Raw genomic sequence first — 19,344 nt, 5'->3', positions numbered from 1 at the left:
AAATTTTTAAAAAATGGGTTTATTCTTGTGCAGAACATCGTCTTTTCAATATGAAAAAAGCAGTTAAAAAAACGAGAAAGATGGAGCAAGCGAGTGGTGGGGAGGGGGGAGACACGACACTGAGCTGATAAGACAGAGCCAGACAGGACAGAGTTGAGCTGGAGCCAGGCCAGAGCCATGGGGTGGGACCTCCAGCTGCATTGTCACCTATCAGCTGAAGCCCACATCAGTGGGCCTCCTCCAACTCTCTTCCCCTTTAATTCCTCCAGGGCTGGGTTGTCTCCTCTCAGGAGCTTCAGCTGGTGGGAGCTGATTCCCAGTGGCAGGACCTTGGGGGTCCAACTGAGCCCCAGAGAACATGGACATGGGGACAATCTACGTTCACAGCCTCTCCCCTGACACAGGTTTGCGCGCACACGCACACCCTCACTGGAGGGGACTGACTGCAATGCAACCAGCTTTCAGGGCCTCTCTCCCTTTGCCTCCAGCAGGACCATCCCTTTCCCCAAAGCTGCTGAGATGGCAGAGAGCAGCTCTCTGAGCCATCGCTCTGTGCCTTGGTGCCCCTTGCATCCCTGGCTCAGCGGACTTATCTAGGGCACCAGGGGAGATGGAAGGTATAAGGGGGGTTCCCCTGATCTGGGGCCAAATTGATACAAGGAAGAGTATCTACCATTTCTCCCCCCCACCCCCAAAAAAATCTGTGGGCCAAATCCTCAGCATAGGGGTAGGAATGGAAATGAAAGGGGGAGAGATGTCCCCGCCTGGAGAAGTGGGGGGCTGACCCCCCCAAACAGAAAGCATATTGACTAGGGAAGCCAGGGACGCACCCTTTGAGGGTGTGGGCAGACCACGCAGCTCCAGAACTTAGATCCACACAGGTAGTAGGTGAGACCTTCACAGAAATGGGACACACTGAGCAGGGTCATATAGACACAGGTTTAGTCTCAGGGCTCCAGCATCTCCTACAGCTTTGCAAACATGCTCATGTCCAGCCAGGAGGGGAAGGAGTTCCTTGACCGAGCATCTCTCACCAAAGTAGCAGAGCCATAAATCCAACCCCAGGGTCCTGGAGCCCCCACTCCCACAGCAGTGAGGGGGGCAAGACTCCTGGGTTCTATCCCTTCTCCCCTCCCCCAAGTCCCACTGCATTCAGCCACAAGCTCATTCTCCCTGAGGAGGAAAGTGCAGCAGAGGGACTTGCAAACAGCAAGAGCAAATTGAATCTCCTTCCCCTAAGTAGGGCCAGATGTTTCTGCTAGGCCTGCTCTGCCTCTTCCCTTCCTCCTTAGCTGCTGGTATTATTTAGTTGCCTGCAAAGTCTGACCAGTTCAGGGCCACCTCTTCCTACTTTCTGCTCAGTCTAAGAAGCAATCAACTAGACTTCCTCAGGTCCAGACCTGCCTTACTTCCCCCACCGGCTCCAGTGGTGGGGGAGCTCCCACAAACCAATCTACCTTGTTCCTGCTAATCCACTTTACAGCTCCCACCTCTACTGGTTTTGCTACAAGAGTTTGGCACCTGCCTGATGCTACCTACGGGATGACATCTATGTGTGAGAAGGAATAACGGCCTGAGCAGGAAGACGTCAAAGAGCTCGCTCTCACAACCTGGCTCCAGTTTCTTTGGCCCAGTGGCCTAGCAAGGGACAACCTATCAACCCTGCTTTGGGACTTTTAATCTTGCACATCCCTTGGGATACATTTCAGGTCTTAAAGACAATCCAGCCGAGCCCTCTGTTATCGCCACACTCCCAACCCTGAGGAACCCCTCAGCAAGATGAGCATGGGCTGAGAAGAATCACCAAAATTTAAACTCCCTCTTTGAGAGAGAGCAGAGGAGAGATGCCATTGGATGTAGACAGTTACAGAGAAAGGGGATCTGACTTTTATTGGAGACAGAACCTCACAATAACTTAGTGCTGGGGAAGAACAGAAGACAGATGAGGGACAGCAGAAGTGGCATCTCTCGCTCCGATGCCCAAGCTGATGTTTACATGGGAGATCACAGAACCGGAGTAATCTCAGCCCTGGAGGAACCTGGATGGAGAAGACAGTTGAGAAGGAAGGAAGAAAGAAAGAAAATTGGAAAATGATGCGATGTGGGTGTTTTGTTTTTTTTTAAAAAAAAATTCATTTGTGCGGGTGCGTTTATGGTGGCGGGTGAAGCTTCAAGCTTCTTCTTCAGCCTCTTCCCCGAAGTCCTCTTCCTCCTCGGCCGTAGCATCCTGGTACTGCTGGTACTCGGACACCAAGTCGTTCATGTTGCTCTCTGCCTCGGTGAACTCCATTTCGTCCATGCCCTCGCCCGTGTACCAGTGGAGGAAAGCCTTGCGGCGGAACATGGCGGTGAACTGCTCTGAGATGCGCTTGAAGAGCTCCTGGATGGCCGTGCTGTTGCCGATGAAAGTGACGGCCATCTTGAGCCCGCGGGGCGGGATGTCGCACACGGCCGTCTTGACATTGTTGGGGATCCACTCCACGAAGTAGCTGCTGTTCTTGTTCTGCACATTCAGCATCTGCTCATCCACCTCCTTCATGGACATGCGGCCGCGGAAGACGGCCGCTACTGTCAGGTAGCGCCCATGGCGGGGGTCACAGGCTGCCATCATGTTCTTAGCGTCGAAGACCTGTTGGGTCAGCTCCGGCACGGTCAAGGCCCGGTACTGCTGGCTGCCGCGGCTGGTCAAGGGGGCAAAGCCGGGCATGAAGAAGTGGAGACGAGGGAAGGGCACCATGTTGACGGCTAGTTTGCGGAGATCGGCGTTAAGCTGCCCAGGGAAACGGAGGCAGGTGGTGACGCCGCTCATGGTGGCCGAGACCAGGTGGTTGAGGTCGCCGTAGGTGGGGGTGGTCAGCTTGAGGGTGCGGAAGCAGATGTCGTACAGGGCCTCGTTGTCGATGCAGTAGGTCTCGTCCGTGTTCTCCACCAGCTGGTGGACAGACAGGGTGGCGTTGTAAGGCTCCACCACCGTGTCCGAGACCTTGGGCGACGGCACCACACTGAAGGTATTCATGATGCGGTCGGGGTACTCCTCCCGGATCTTGCTGATCAGCAGCGTGCCCATGCCCGAGCCAGTGCCACCGCCCAGAGAGTGAGTCAGCTGGAAGCCCTGCAGGCAGTCGCAGCTCTCTGCCTCCTTCCTTACCACGTCCAGCACAGAGTCCACCAGCTCAGCCCCCTCCGTGTAGTGCCCCTTGGCCCAGTTGTTACCAGCTCCGCTCTGGCCTGTAGGGGTGGGGTGGAGGGGAGGGGAAGAAGCCACAAGCATTGGGCTAAGGCACTGGAGAACCAGCTGCTCCTTGGCCAGCTATGTTCCCAAACTTCCTCCAGTGGAGTCCCCTGAGGGACATGTGCCAATTCCCTCAATGGTCTAAGAGAAACATCAGGTCCTCTGTTGAGTTAGGCTCACAGATTGGGGGGGAGTGGGGGAAAGAGATGCCACATTACCATCGTATTTAAGTGGCCTCCAATTCTTAGACAGGAGAACACACACAGGCCACCGCTCTGTGAATGTGGTGACAGCTGAGAGATGCACCTCTAGCTCCAGACAGTCAAGTGAAGTCAGCTGGGTCCTCCCACACATGCCCCACGCCCCCCAGATCAGACGAGGCCCATCTCAAAGTCATAACCTGTTGGCCACGCCAAAATTTGGGGAGGGGGGGAGAACGACACGACTGTCCGCAGGTTGCTACTAGGTCCAGTCTGGACTCAGTTGAGCAGACGAACCTAGAAACTCTGGTTCAGACTCTAGACACGACCCCACTCTTGTTGCTACACATGGGCCAAGATCAGGGGGTCTCAACTACTGGTGCCATGGATGATGCAACCCAAGTGGCTGCTGGGTAATTCAGCCCCAGGGCCCCAGCAGACACAGCACGGAGGGACAATGGGTACCTTACCGAAGACGAAGTTGTCTGGTCGAAAGATCTGGCCGAAGGGACCGGAACGGACAGAGTCCATGGTGCCTGGTTCCAAATCGACCAAGATGGCACGAGGGACATATTTACCACCTAGAGGAGGAGCAAGAAGAGTCTCAGGAGGGATGGGTCAATCAAACCAGAGGTAGCAGGACAGTCTTGGGGGGCCTGGGGTTATCCAGGAGAAATCTGGGGCTGATTCAAAGCCATGGGTGCAGAGGGATCCCCGCAGTCACTAGACGCTAATGCACTGAAAGGGTTTGGTCTCAGCCATGTGGGAAGGGGGGGGGATCTTAGCCTTTGGGGCATCTGGAAGGGGGCTTGCCCTCAATCAGCCCAAACCCAGACCTGGCATGGGGAGTGGAACAGACTGGACCAGGACCAAGCCACAGAGTATTGTGGGGAAGGATCCCTGGACCCTCCCATTCCCTGCATATAGGGGACGGTACTGGCTCAAACCATGGGAACATGGGGGGGACCAGACCAAACCATGTATATACATGGGGGGAGCACTAAATCTCCATACCAAACCATGGGTGTTTGCAGGGGGGGGGGGAATCATGGACTGGCCCATGTTCCCTAGGTAAAGGGGTGTCATGCATCTCCCCTCCCCTCCCCTGTACCTGTGGCCTCGTTGTAATAGACGCTGATGCGATCGAGCTGCAGGTCGCTGTCGCCGTGGTAGGTGCCGGTGGGGTCGATCCCATGTTCATCACTGATCACCTCCCAGAACTAGGGGCGACAGCAGGGGGGGTGTCACTGGGGTGCCTGCCTCCCCCCATCCTTGTACCAGCCACCCCTCCCCCGAGGGGACACTGCTCTTCTCAGGGGCAACCCAGGTAGCGCTGCAGCTGCCAGCCCAGTGGGGGCTGCTCCACATCTAAACCCCACCTGGCACATCCCCATTAGCTCTCCCCGCCCCAACCACCACCCCATATCATGTGCCTGTTGGTGCCACGCCCACCATGTGCAGCCTGCCAGAGCCAGCAGCGCCCCCTACAGGTGATCACAGTTTGGTCCACAAACAGGGGCTTCCCCTAGTGCTGCACATCCCCCTCTTCCCCCCCCAGCCAGCCATGTGGGGGGAGCAACACACTGCGCATGCCAGGCTGCCTCCTAGTGGCAGAGGGACCCCATGAAAGTTTGAGGTGCTGCTCTGGCCCCCTGGTGGGGGTATTATGATGTCTCCTCCCCCCTCTGTGCCCATCCTTAGGCTAGGGTGTGAAGTGACCCCTGAGCATTGGGGGGGAGCAAGGTAAGTTCTGCCCCCCCCCCCCCAGCTAGTCCTACCCCAGCCATATCTCTGGGGCTCTGGTGTCGCTAGGACTGGGGAGGCTGGGACATAGGGGGTGGGAGGAGAGGCTGGCCACTCGTGCATATGCAAGGAACCTGTCCTGTGCCCTTCCCCCCACCTCCCCCCGACAGAGTCCTCTCACCCCACCCCCACAGGGGCTCATGGTAAAATCCCCCAGGGTCACCCTCTGACCAGCAGCAGCCTCCCAGCTGGGCTGCTTTACCCTTTGCCCAGGGGTGCGAGAAGCCCCAGCAGTCCCTGTCCCTCCCCACGCTCAGCTGTGGTCTCACCTCCCACAGGGCTCTGCTCTGCCTTGCCAGGGGGTGGGCGAGGGCTCATCCCCTTAGTCCCAGCTCCAGGGAAGTGACGCCTGAGCCAACATAGCCCCCCTTCCCGCCAATGCAGGGCTGCTCAGTGCCAGCAGTAGCAGCTCCTACACTGAGCGCCAGCAGCCACAGCACAGCCTCGCCAGGATGCGATGGCCAAACCCAGCCACACAGGGAACAATTGCTACTGTTTAAGATTTCCTCTGCCGCCCGAAGCGCTCCCTGGCCACGTGGCTGCCCCAGAACCCCACGGCATTCAGCCGCAGCAGGAATGACGCTGCTGGTGGCAGCCGTGGGATTGGTTGTCCTCCTCCCCCCAACTGAGCTCTACCCATTACATGCCCCTCCCCTAACCCCAATGCAAATCCAGCTTCCCGCCTCTGAGCGGAGCAAAGAGCAGATGGCGGCCCGGCTGAGCCTAAGAGATGATTCCCCACCCCCACTTGCTGCAGACTGGCGGCTTCAGCTCTGTTCAGCCACTTCTCAGCCGCAGCAGGTGTCAGCGCTCCTGGGCTCTGTGCCTGGGCTCGGGGAAGGAAGGGGCCTTGAGTGGGTTAGATCTGTGGGGCTGGGAGCCAGGACACCTGATCAGTTAGTCACCTCTTATGTCACCCCTTTGCTGGCTGCTTTGAAGGGAGCCACTGGCCATTGCAAACCAGGGCATGGGGCTGGCTGGCCATTAACAGATCATCCCAGCTGTGCTTAGCAGCTGATCCAGGCCCCTGGGCTCAAGGACAGGGACTGTTTGAACAGGCTACCAGTGAAATCAATCCACTGAAGGGTAGGGGGCAGGGAGAGGTGGGTCACTGACCTCTGTCTTCAGTGGAGCCTGCCCCCACCCCCAAGCCTGCTTGGGACAAAGCAGGATGTTAGAGCATCTGTCACAGATAACATCTGTTTTCCAACCCAGCCCCCACCACCAGGGCCCCGCCCCACCCACAACACAAGGGCAGCCAAGCCAACACATCCCAGGCATTTTTGGCACCATTGGTCACTGCACCAGGAAATCCACCCCCAGTCCCAGCACTGATTTCAACAACTCTGGTGTCAATCTGGAGTGGATCTGGATTGACAACCAGGGTCACTGAGACTGAATTTACACTGTATTGTAAACCCAGGACTGTGGGACCCCAGGCTTATGGACTCGGTCGTCCTCACTGCATGGTAAACCTGGGCTTACCATGGCTGGGGGTTCACAACCGTGTTAACACGTCCACACTGCACAGACCTGACTCGGGGGTGCTGCTTGGACCACGTCCACACTGCAGAAGACATGACTTGGACCATAGCCGCAGCTGGACTGGGGCTCTGAGCCGCCCCCTAGCTGGGTCCTAGGTTCTGAGCGCTTGCTGACCCAGGTGAGACTGAATTGCCTGCGGACGCGTCAGAGTCCAGCTTTAATAGATAGCGTAGCCAGACCCTGAGTCAGCGGATTCTGATCTCAGGGACCCTGGTGCAAATGCAGAGCGATTCCAGATGGAGAAACTGAATGGCTTTAACAGATGCCAGGAAGGCTCTTGGGGAGGGGCAGAAAAATCTGCTTTACATTCCCCCAAACATCCCCGGCACAGCCCAGGGCCCAGGCTCCTCGCTTCAGAATCCCTGACACAGCTGCTGCAATCCAAACCCATTATTTTGGGGGTCTGGATCTTCTGACGGAGCAGCCAGGTCTGGGTCTCATTGCAAGAATTTGCTGGGCTGGGTCTCATTGGAGCCTGACCCACCCACCCTGACACAGCAGAGAAGCCAGTTTTAAAGCGAGGGGGGGGACTGGATCGAGGCAGATCAGCACCCCTGCGCCTGGCTGAGGGGCTGGCCACGCCCAGCAAACCTGGTCAGGCTGGGTGCGGCTCGGGATGAGGTGTGTGATGCAGGAGGGGGAACATCCCTACAGTAAAAAAAAAAAATTCAGGGCTTCCTAAGCGATCCAGATGCTTCCACAGAAACCATAAAAAACACCCGGTGGCCCCATTTAGCAGGGATGCTCCTGGCTCTGCAGGGGCTAAAATAAAGCCTTTGTCCACCCATCCACCCCACCAGGGGAGAAACCCAGCGCTGGATCCAGCTAACCGCTTGGGCGGGGGTGGATTTTGCAGCCATCTAACTGCGAACAGGCCTGGGGAACCCCCCCGCCGTGTAAAGGCGGCCATTACAGGCACAAAGGATGTGGTGTCTCAGTTTAAACCGAAGATCCGATGTGACTCCGGGGTGGCGGATGGGAAGGGATCGGGCTGGGTGCGGGGAGCTCCGGGGGGAGGGGGGGATCACGCCAGCTTTGCAGCCAGCCATGTGGGGCCCGGCAGACAAAGAGGTGGGTAAGATGGTGGGTGGGGAGGGAAGAGGAGGAGGGGGATGGGCGGGTTGGCGCCAGAAGTAACATTCTTTATTTGCAACTGAAACAAGATTTTTGTCTCTTTCCCCCATTTGCAACATTTGACCGTCACTTTTTTCACCCCAACGGTAACACTGTAATTGACGGTTTGCAAGGGGATCAAGGAGAGGAAAAAGGCCTCACTCCCGATCTAGCAAGCGGGGGCGGTCGCCTCGAGACATGCCCCCCCACCTTGGTGGTTAAACCTATTACACGCGGAGTAGGGTGGCCCCAGAGAGCAAGTGTTAAAAACTGCGACTTCTTTGCGGAGGGGGAAGAGATCTCGTTGCCTATATAAGGCAAAACCCCTAACGCTGGAGAACAGATACCCCCCTCCACCGATCAACGGAAGAGAAATGGGGGGGGGTATTTTGCCGCTAGCTAACACAAGATCTGGAAGGGCCCCCCCCAGCAGTTAGGGGAGGAAAATGGCCCCTTTCACCGCATCTCCCGCCCCTGGCGGCAGACAATGGAGATCCAAGGGCGGGGTTGAGACGAACCAGCAGAGAAAGAGGACGTGAAATTAGCCTGCAGCAGAGAGGCAGGCGGGGGAAGAGGCACTAGGTTAATCCTCAGCCGAACCGGAGCGGGGGCAGCTCTGCCAGGGGAACCCGACCCCGCTCCCCAGGGAAACTGAAGTCAGATCCCTGCAGCGCCGGACACCCCCAGCCCTCCGCCACAAACCCGGCCTCCCTCCTGCCAGCAGGCGGGTTGGGTTTGGCGCTAAAAGATGGTATCGTGCCGCTTGAAAGCGCGCAGCGGGCGGGGGGAGTTTTCTTCCTGTCTCCCCCCGCCCATCCCCCTCTGCATCTTCCCCCCCCCCGGCTCCCCTGGGTCTGAGTCATCTCCTGCGCCGGCTAATCCCGTTAACTGCAAATCGCCTTTCTAATGCCGGGACGGGCTGGAATCCGGAGTCTAAAGTCCCGGGTTTAAAAAAAGAGCGGGGGCGACTCAAAACGGAACAACAGTTTTAAATCCGGATTAAAAAAATAGGATGGAAAAAAAACCAAGACCAGTTTATAAACGCGTCCGATCCCCCTCCCACCACATGCTCACACCACCCCGCCTTTATTTTAACTGCCAAGATCGAGCCTCCTCCACCAAACTCGCCCTGCAAGAGGAATAGCCGCTGCCCCTCCCCAAAATATCTGGGGCGGGGGCGTTTTTCCCCCCCTTCAGGAGGGCCCGTATTTTAAACCCTTCTCCCCCCTCGCCCCCTGCTCAGGAAGCTCCATGAATCTGGAAGCGCACGCGGCTCCCCGCTCACCTTGGCACCGATCTGGTTGCCGCACTGGCCAGCCTGGATGTGGACGATTTCCCTCATCCTGCCTCCCTCTGCTCTAGCCTGGTCCTGCGCCCTGGGACGGATAGAACGCTGGGGAGCTCAAGGTTCTTTCCGCCGAACACCCCGGGAGCGAACGTTCCAAGCGGCCGAAACAGCGACAGCGAGAGGGGCTGGGGCTGATATAGACAAAGCTTTTATAAGCTGGAGGGCGGCCAGCCCGATGATTGGCCCGCTGGGATCACGAGCGCGGAGCCCATTGGCCAGGAGAGGCGCGGACACGTCGGGTGGGGGGGAGCAGGGTGTGGATCCGAGCGCAAAGGGTGCTGGGAGTCGTAGTGTCCTTTTGTTGTACAGTTGTTAAAATGGGATTGCGGAAAAAAATGGGTGTGACGGGGGAAGAGGGAGAATCAGGCCGGGAGACAGGCCGAATTCTTTATTCCCCACGTCTGCACGGCATGCGGTGCACCGCAAAGCCTGAGAAAGGACGAGCAGGGAGGGAGGGCGAATAGCAAGAACAGAGTGAGAGAATAAGGAAAGAAGGAACGGGAGGGAAAGGAAAGAAGGAACGAAAAAGAGGGGCAGAAAGACTGAATGAAAAAGAGAGAAAACGAGTGCAAAAAAGAGAGGAAGGAATAAAACAACTAAAAAGAGGAAAAAAGAAAGAATTGGTGAGAAAGAGAAAAGGAGGGAGAAGAAAGAATGGGAAGAGGAAGAAAAGAATGAATGACTGAGGGAAAAGAAAAAGAGGCAGGAAAAGGACTGAATGCATGAGAATGAATGAATGGAAAAGAGCAAATAGAAAGAATGGAAAAGAAAGGGGGGGAGAATGAATGCATGTAAAAAAGTGAGGAGGAAAAACAAGCAAAAATAGAAAGAATGACCGAGAAGAAAGAAAAAGAGGACAAAAAGGACAATGAAGAGGACAGAGGAAGAGGAAAGAGAATGGGGCGGGGGGAGGAAAAGGGACAGACTGGCTGAGCCAGCAGAGGCCTCAGCCCAGCCAGTCCCGGGCCCACCCTCTCTCCTCTCTGGCGGGAGGCCATGGTTGCCTTAGCCAGGGGCCTGGGCAGGCGCCCGTCTGGCCTCATCCTGCCTGCCCCATGGAGCAGCCTTGAGGGTGCATCAAGGGCCGTCCTTAGGATTTATGGTGCCCTAGGCAGGATTATTAAACTGGTGCCCCTGTGCCTGTCTTGCTCTTAGCAACATGGACATAAGCTGACACTACTGGAAAACTCGCCACGTGTATGTTATTAAAACCAGTTTAACGTCGTTAAGCCACTGTAATGCACTAAAGAAGTAGGACTATAGAATAAATTCTGATTTGACAGGATGATGCAAATAATATAATTTTTTTAATTTGTCAACATAGTATTGGAAATTTCTGTGAAGAGGTATTGAAACAAGGATTAGTTTTTAATTAAAAGCAATCTTTCTGGCTTTTTTGGCCAGTAAGAATGTCATCGTATGACAAAGACAAAGTGATGTCTTGTTTGATTGCAAGAATAGCAAGACCAGTCAAGTGTTCCTGACTCCTTGTAGAGCGAAGATAGTTTTTAATGAGCTTTAGCTTTGAGAAACTCCGTTCTCCTGATGCTACTGTTACAGGAATTGTCAGTAGAATACGAGTGGCAATGTACACATTAGGATATATGTCAACAAGTTTGCTGGTATGAGTAAACTGTACAATGTCCATCATTGATTTTGCATGCGGCAACATTGATGACAGTGTACTCAATTCTTCATACAGTTCAAGTCCATTTAAATCAAAACGATCGCCGTGCTTCAGGAGGCTCTCTAGGTCAGGGATCCCCAACGCGGTGCCTGCAGGTGCCATGGCACCCACAGTGGCTTCTCAGTGCACCTGCATACTGGCCTACGAGATGAAAAAGGTTGGGGATCACTGCTCTAGGTTCTTGCACTTTGTCATTAGTTGCTTTTGTTTTCCTATTTCGTTGAATTTAGTCCCACTCAGCCTGCTACCAGCTGAGTGAATGGAACCCCAGGCTGACAGCAGGTTGAGTGGCTCAGCCAGGGTATCAGCTGCCGGCCTGCTCAGCCTGCTGCCAGCCTGGGGTTCCTTGGGGGTCCCCAGGCCAGCAATGGGTGCTGAGTGGGGCCGGCAGCTGGGACCCCGGGTGGCAATGGGGCAGCAGCCGGAACCCCAGAGCAGCGGCGAGCTGAGCCACTCAGCCCACCGGTGCGTGCCACCAAAAATCAGCTCACGTGCCACCTTTGGTACGTGCTGTAGGTGCCAATCCCTGCTCTATACATTAGTAAGGAGATGAGCATATTACAGTTGTTGGAGGGCTCTATTTAGCAGTAACAGGCTATAGGAAAGTCAGTCAACATATTTGGTTCTCTGATGAAAACTGGCCCACTTGCTTCCCCATACCAAACTTGTCACAAATAATTGTCAACAACTTAATTTTCTGTTTTTGGCTAAGATATTGATTTTTAAAAAAAAAATATTGAAATTGAATTCAGGATTGTTAGCAAGCATTTTTGGCGAACAAATATGTTAAATGACAATCTAAATGGCAACACAGTACTGCTTTCATGCTTGGCTCACTCCCCAGCCTGTTGGTCCAACAGCTGCAGTAGAAGAGAGAGAGATAGAGTGGAAAGCGCAGGACCCCAAGAAATCCACCTTGGGTGCAGTTAGTGGCAACAGCACAGCAGCAAAACCCTCGGGCACCAATCACACGTCAATGGGGTACTGCCACCAGCCAGCGGGACCATGAATGAAAAGTTAGCAACAGCATCTGATTCAGCGGCCACCCATGTGAGCCCACAGCAGCTCATCACTGCCCTATTCAGCTCCATCCAGGAGAGAGAAGCGCTCCCAGCTAGGTGACCGGATCTAGAATGTCCTGTTTTATTAGGCCAGTCCCAATATTTGGGGCTTTGTCTTATTATAGCACCAATTACCCCCCACATAGCAGTGACCAGACAGCCTGTGTGGAAAAATTGGACTGGGGAGAGGGAATGGAGCGTATATAAAAAAAAGCCCAAAATGGACTGTGCTTATAAAGCGGGACATCTGCTCACCTACCCAACCCTGTCCTGATTTTTTCACAATAATGCATTGCGTTATCCCCAGCCCAGCTTGTGTGACCTTCCATCCCTGGTTGCTATCATGGAGCATCCCAGGCCCGCACACCAAAGCACGTGCTTGGGGTGGCAAGCCACGGGGGCACTTTGCTGGTCACTACGAGGGCGGCAGGAGGTTGCCTTCGGCAAGCTTGCCTGTGGAGCGTCCGCTGTCCCGCTGCTCGGTGGACCTCGCAGGCATGCCTGCGGAGGGCCCTGGTCCGTTGGCATCGGACCTCCCGCAGGCATGCTGTGGGAGGTCGCCAAAGCCGCGGACAGGGACCCTTCGCAGGCACGCCGCCGAAGGCAACCTGCTCGCCGTGCTGGGCAACAAAATCCTAAAGCAGCCTCTGTTGCCTATGGAGGAAGTGAGTTACTTTCGCTTTCATTCTCAGAGGCAGCTAGCCTCCTTCCTCCCCCAGCACTCACACAACCAGCTCTGACAGACAGGGCCGGTGCCACCATTTAGGCGAACTAGGCGGTTGCCTAGGGCGCCAAGATTTGGGGGCGCGAAAAAGTGGCGCCCCCCAAATTTAAATGTTGCAGCGCTGCTGCTGCAGGGGTGAGCTGCAGCAGCGAGCTGCTGCCGCGCGCAGCCACGGTGTCGCCCCTGGTCAGTGGCCGTGGCCGCAGCCCAGCCAGCGGCGCCCCCCTGGGGTCAGGAGCCGCCGTCGCGACCGGCAGCCCAGGGGCCCCCCCCCCTGGGTCAGGAGCCGCTGCTCAACCCAGCAGCCCAGGGCACCCCCCCGGGGTCAGGAGCCGCAGCTCGGTGGACCTGCCGCAGGCAGCTGCGGCAGCTCCGCAGAGCCACGAGACCTGCGCGCGGGGCGCGAAATGTCGCGCCTAAGGCGCAGAAAGCTAGCGCCGTGCTGCTGACGAGGAGAGCGGGGAGAAAGGGTGCTCCATGGAGCGAAGATCTAGAAAAAAAAAAAAAAAATAAAAACTAAAAAAAAAAGGGGATGCTGTGCAGGGCGGAGAGAATGGATGTTATGGGGGACAACGGACTGCCAGGCCGCCGGGCCTGCCTCACCCTCAGGCCGGGAAAGAGTCACACTCACATGAGTCCCTTCCCACCCTCCACAGAGACCCAGCAGCAATCCCCACCTCAGACTGCTGCATTCGGTTCTCTCCAGGACCAGCAGCCCTGCTCTCACATGCTCCATGCTTCCCGGCTCCCGGCAGAGCGGTCCCCAGACTCTGTGCCCTAGGCGGCTGCCTGTTTTGCCTGTGGCTAGAAAGGCCCTGGGCGGCATCCCTGGGGGGCTTGGACCAGAGTTCTTGCCTCTCTAATGGGTGCAGAGGAGTGGGAGCCAGGACTCCTGGGTTCCCTCCCTGGCTCCTGGGAGGGGAGTGGGTCTAGTGTTGAGCAGGGGGGCTGGGAGCCAGTAATTGGGCAGGCTGAAGCCAGTTCTTGGGCCATGTGCACATATGGAAACTGAGACACACAACAACCCCCTGTGCCACTGGCAACCACCCCACCACCCGCATGTTACCCCTCCCCTCCAGGATTCCCGCCTTACGGCGGTTCCCGAAACCCCCTATATAACCGTCTCCCCCCCCCTCCTTACCTTACCCTGCCCAGCTCGCCAGCCTCCTTATGTGACAGGTCCATCCCGCTTCCCAGCCGCTTCCAGCACCATTTTGGTGAGGACATAGCCCCATTTGCACCAATTCCACTACTTTGGGGGGGGCAGGCACCCTCGTCCATCCCTGGACCCCCTCAGTCCCTCTCCCTCCTGCACCCAGAGCTCATGCTCATGTCACCCAGCAGCAAGTTCTTGACAGACTCCCCTGCACTCAGGAACAAGGTCCCCGTGCACCAGGTCCAGATGTGAGGGTGGCCAGGGCAGATCTGAGATGTGGTTCCAAGCACCGTTCGCCGCATTCTGTCTGAGCAGAGGGGTGGCCAGGTCAGATGTGAGTGGCACTGCCACCACGCAGCTGGGGCAAAGCTGTGGGCTGCTCTGGGCATAGCTGTACTGAGCTAGGACAGGGCTTTGAGCGAGTGGTAGATTCTGGGGCAGCCTCTGCCTGGCCTGCAGAAGGCACAGTGGGAGGTGGGTACCGGCCGCCCCACACCCCCAGTCACCCAGAGTTCAGAGGACCCTTGAGACACTGGGCCTGTGCCAGTGAATCGAGTGCAGGGTCATGAATCCAGGCCTGCTCCTGGGTTCTGTCCCCACCTCTGAGAGGGGATGGGGGTCCAGAGGGGAGTGGCACCCCCTAAATGGGGAAAGACCCCCATGTCCCATTTTCTGTCCCCCCCAGCCAGCCAGTCCCTGTCCTGGAGCCAGACGGGAGCTGGCGCCCCCTAGAGGTAACATCCTCCCTAATGCTTCAGTAACCTTGTCAAGCTCCCAGCAGGACACTGAGGCTCCCAGAAGCTGCTGTGTTGCCCCCTCCCTCAGCAGTATGCTGAGCCGCTGCTTCCTTCCCCCTCGTTACCCCCTGCCCCAAAGCCGTAAGGAGGGGCTGAGAAAATCCTCACCTACAGCTGGGCACCTCTGTTCCAGCCAGGAACCCTGTTGGCATTAGCTGGCTGGGAAGGGCAGGGGAGGACCTGGCCATGGGGAGCAGGCAGCCCACTGGCCTGTGATCTTGGGGTTCAAATCCTGGGAATATGGGAACTGCAGAGAACGGAGGAGAAAGAAATGGAGGAGACACCGACTCCCCTCCCAGAGCCGGGGAGAGAACCCAGGAGTCCTGGATCCCAGCCTCCCCCCTGCTCTAACCCACTAGACCCCGCTTCCCTCCCAGAGCCGGGGAGAGGACCCAGGAATCCTGGATCCCAGCCTCCTCCCTGCTCTAACCCACTAGACCCCGCTTCCCTCCCAGAGCCGGGGAGAGAACCCAGGAGTCCTGGATCCCAGCCTCCCCCCTGCTCTAACCCACTAGACCCCGCTTCCCTCCCAGAGCCGGGGAGAGGACCCAGGAATCCTGGATCCCAGCCTCCTCCCTGCTCTAACCCACTAGACCCCGCTTCCCTCCCAGAGCCGGGGAGAGAACCCAGGAATCCTGGATCCCAGCCTCCCCCCTGCTCTAACCCACTAGACCCCACTTCCCTCCCAGAGCCAGGGAGAGAACCCAGGAATCTTGGCTCTCAGCCTCCCCTCACTCTAACCACGTGCAGTGATAGGATCTTAACCCACTGAACAGGGCCTGTGTGTGGATTGGCAGAAGTTGCTCAAGTCACTGGCCTGGGGGCAGCCCAGGCTCCACCCATGGGAAACTCTTTACACAGCATTGGTGTGCCTGCTGCTAGAACACTGTCCGGCTTCGACATCCAGCGTTCAAGGAGGAAGTGGAAATACCAGTGTGAGACCCAGGAGGGCCCCAAAAATGAGCCAGGGCAGGGTAAGAAGCTTTAAGGAGCTCAGCCTATTCAGCTGAACGAAGAGAAGGTTGAGAGGCGGCTGGATCCTAGATGGGAGCTTTTCAATCTTGCTGACCAAGGCCTCACAAGCTCAAATGGCTGGAAGTTGAGGCTGGACAGCCTTGAAATCAGAGGTGTTTTCCTAACTCTGAAGGGTGATGCAATGTTGGACCAGCATTCTAGGGCAGTGGTGCGCGCCCCATGGCTGGGAGTCATTCCAACGTGATTAGAACTCTGCCCGAGATATAGCTGCTGGGAGAAATTCCCTGGCCTGTGTGCATGCCGGTAAGCGAGCAGGATGGTCGTGGCAGGCCCTTCTGGTCCTGGCGGGTGTGACTCTACAGATCTCCTTGTCTGTCCCTGTCTTTCAGGGGCCTCAGGGAGAAGAGACTCACCAGCACTGTGCACAGCATGGGCCTGGCCCTTGCAGCTCTGCATGAAGGCAACACGTAAAATCCAATCTCATGCTTCGTGGTTTCCGCCACCTGGGGTCAGGAAGGAATAGTTTTTCCCATTGCTCAGCTGGCCAGATGTATCCTCTTTGGAGTTTTTTTCCTCCTCTGCATCTCACTGCACCACTGAACATGGTGAGATGATGAGACCTGTCCCAAGCCAGAGATTGGCGATGGCTGGAGAAGGGACACCAGATGGTATGACCCAGTGCTTTGAGATGGCACCAAGAATTCTCTCTCTCACTGCCTGGCTGGTGTGTCTTGCTCCCAGCTAGGCATCCCACAGGCCTCTGCATGTCACAGGAGCAGGGTCACCCCAGAGCCAGCAAATTGCCTGCCCTGGGACCAGATCGGAACCAACGCCCCCTAGATGGGAAAGGTCCCACGTCCCATTCCCTTGAAGCAAGCAGTGTGGACACTGGTGTGGGTCTTTTCTCATCCATCCCCTCCTGGTTACGACACACCTGGGGGCACAGCTTAGAATCAATGGGGAGCTCAGTGCAGGCTGCGGGTGTCACACAGCAGTGTCCTGGCTCGGCGGGGCAGGGAAAGGGATGCCTTTCAGTTGAGACATGGTTGGGCCAGATATCTAGTGGTGAGGTGGCAGGACTGCAACCCTGTGCCTTTCTGTCTTGGCAGGGATGCGGTTGGATGTTTTTCCAGGAGGGGTTCCCACCCTGGAGATGCTGTGACTGGCTGGAAATGCCATAGGGACAGGCATGGAAACATCAGGATACCTGGGTTCCTTCATTCAGACACTGCCCATCCCCAACCATCACTGTGAGAAGAGCTACCAGGGGCCCCTGCTGGTGATTCTAACTAACCCTGGACAGATGTGGAGCCCTCCTGCCAACCCCTCCCAGCTGCCAGTCAGTTCACTCATCCTACTAATCTATCAATCCCCCATACACCCCCCTCTAGCCAGCCAGCCAGCCATCAATCCCCATACAACCTCTCTCTCTGTCCCTCCATCTCCCTCCACCCGCGTCCATCCCTCCACCCACCCCCATGCACTCTCTATATCCATCCATCAATCTCTATACACACCCTCTATCTGTCCATCTATCCATCCCCATACACTCCCCTTAACCATGCATATACATAATCCATGGCATGCCCACACCTTGAATACTGCATGCAGATGTGGTCGTCCCATCTCAGAAAAGATCTATTGGAATTGGAAAAGGTTCAGAAAAGGGCAACAAAAATGATTAGGGGTATGGAACGGCTGCCGTCTGAGGAGAGATTAATCAGCCTGGGACTTTTCAGCTTGGCAAAGAGACGGATAAGGGGGAATATGATAGAGGTCTATAAAATCCTGACTGGTGTGGAGAAAGTAGATAAGGAAGTGTTGTTTACTCCTCATAACACAAGAACTAGGGGTCACCAAATGAAATTAATAGGCAACAGGTTTAACATAAACAAAAGGAAGTAATTCTTCACACAATGCACAGTCAACCTGTGGAACTCTCTGCTAGAGGATGTTGTGAAGGCCAAGACTATAACAGGGTTAAAAAAATAACTAGATAGATTCATGGAAGATAGATCCATCAATGGCTATTAGCCAGGATGGGCAGGAATGGTGTCCTTAGCCTCTGTTTGCCAGAAGCTGGGAATGGGCGATAGGGGGTGGATCACTAGATGATTCCCTGTCTGTTCATTCCCTCTGGGGCACCTGGCATTGATCACTGTTGGAAGACAGAATACTGGGCTAAATGGACCTTTGGTGTGACCCAGGATGGCCGTTCTTATGTACTTTCTATTTGTTCATCCATCCATCCACCTCATATAACCCCTCTATCCATCCATCCCCAAACACCCCCTCCAACAATCCCATCCATATACATACCCACTATCTGTCCATCCATTCACCGCATGCATCCCCTCTATCCGTCCATCCATTCCCATACACCGTCTCTATCCATCCATCAGTCCTTATAAACACCCTCTATCTGTCCATCTATCCATCCCTGTACACCTCCTTTAGCCACCCATACATTCATCCCTATCTATCTATATCTCAGGCTTTGCCATGTGGCCTCAATGACATCTGCACTCACGTGGCACACTGTCACCCACCTTTGCCACGTCATTGTTGATGCTTGCCCTGGTATTTCTATAGTTGTTCCAGTTTTCTGGGCTGAAGGGAGCCAGCGTGAGCTTCCCATCCCATGCGAATCACACCAGGGCCCGAGGCGTCTCTGCAGCTATCGGCACCATTGAACGTAGTGAGATGGTGATGACACATGATGCCAAGCAACCCTGTCAAAATGTGTGGATATGATGGGGTGGCCCCAATGGCCAGCGTGTTGTCTGGCGACACCACAGCGTATGGTGCGGCCCCAATGGCCAGCGTGTTGCCTGGTGATGCTATTGTGCATGGTGCGGGCCCAATGGCCATGTTGCCTGGCAATGCCATTGCACATAGGGTGGTCCCAATGGCCAGCGTGTTGCCTGGTGACGCCATTGCGCATGATGCGGCCCCAATGGCTGTGTTGCCTGGCGATGCCATTGCGCATGGGGTGGTCCCAATGGCCAGCGTGTTGCCTAGCGATGCCATCGCGCATGGTGCAAGTACAATGGCCAACGTGTTGCCTGGCGACGCCATCGCGCATGGTGTGGGCCCAATGGCCGTGTTGCCTGGAGACACCATTGCGCGTGGTGCGGCCCCAATGGCCGTGTTGCTTGGCGACGCCATTGCACATGGTGCAGGCCCAATGGTCAGCGTGTTGCCTGGCAAGGCCATTGCACATGGGGCGGCCCCAATGGCTGTGTTGCCTGGGAACGCCATCGTGCATGGTGCGGCCCCAATGGCCAGCATGTTGCCTGGTGACACCATCGCGCATGGCGCAGCCCCAATGGCCATGTTGCCTGGCGACGCCATTGCACATGGCGCGGCCCCAATGGCCGTGTTGCCTGGCGACGCCATTGCACATGGCGCGGCCCCAATGGCCGTGTTGCCTGGCGACGCCATTGCACATGGCGCGGCCCCATTGGGGCCGACCTGGCAATGGACGTGCCAGGGCACCGGCCATTGGGCCGCCTGGCCGAGGTCTCAGCGACACGCCATTGGGCTGCGCCATGTGCAAGGCGTCGCCAGCAACCGCATTGGGCCGCGCCATGTCAATGCGTACAGGCACACGGCCATTGTGGCACGCATGTGCAATGCGTCGCCAGGCGACACGGCCATTGGGCCGGCGCATGTGCAATGCGTCGCCAGGGACGGCATGGGG

General features: G+C 56.4%; 1 protein-coding gene across 1 annotated transcript; it reads right to left on the bottom strand.

Moving 5' to 3' along the window:
- TUBB (tubulin beta class I) lies at nucleotides 1-9,399 on the bottom strand. The gene is made up of 4 exons (XM_032799285.2): nucleotides 9,179-9,399; nucleotides 4,544-4,652; nucleotides 3,903-4,013; nucleotides 1-3,228 (listed from the first exon to the last, which is right to left on the bottom strand). The coding sequence occupies exons 1-4, from the start codon at nucleotides 9,233-9,235 to the stop codon at nucleotides 2,171-2,173; spliced, it is 1,335 nt and encodes a 444-aa protein (XP_032655176.1). The 5' UTR covers nucleotides 9,236-9,399; the 3' UTR covers nucleotides 1-2,170.
- Nucleotides 9,400-19,344: the final 9,945 nt, after the last annotated feature.

Source organism: Chelonoidis abingdonii, chromosome 12 (assembly GCF_003597395.2).
Source record: "Chelonoidis abingdonii isolate Lonesome George chromosome 12, CheloAbing_2.0, whole genome shotgun sequence".
Classification (NCBI taxonomy): Eukaryota; Metazoa; Chordata; order Testudines; family Testudinidae; genus Chelonoidis; species Chelonoidis abingdonii.
Note: the sequence above shows the minus strand (reverse complement) of the source record. Positions and strands in the feature narration are given on the sequence as shown.

What these genes read in the sequence shown, in the direction of transcription:
- TUBB (XM_032799285.2), bottom strand. Translation starts at nt 9,235, where the DNA reads ATGAGGGAAATCGTCCACATCCAGGCTGGCCAGTGCGGCAACCAGATC. An exon ending in GCAACCAGATCGGTGCCAAG is followed by an intron (nt 4,653 to 9,178) that starts GTGAGCGGGGAG and finishes TGTCGCCCCTAG; the next exon opens with TTCTGGGAGGTGATCAGTGA. An exon ending in CTATTACAACGAGGCCACAG is followed by an intron (nt 4,014 to 4,543) that starts GTACAGGGGAGG and finishes CTCCTCCTCTAG; the next exon opens with GTGGTAAATATGTCCCTCGT.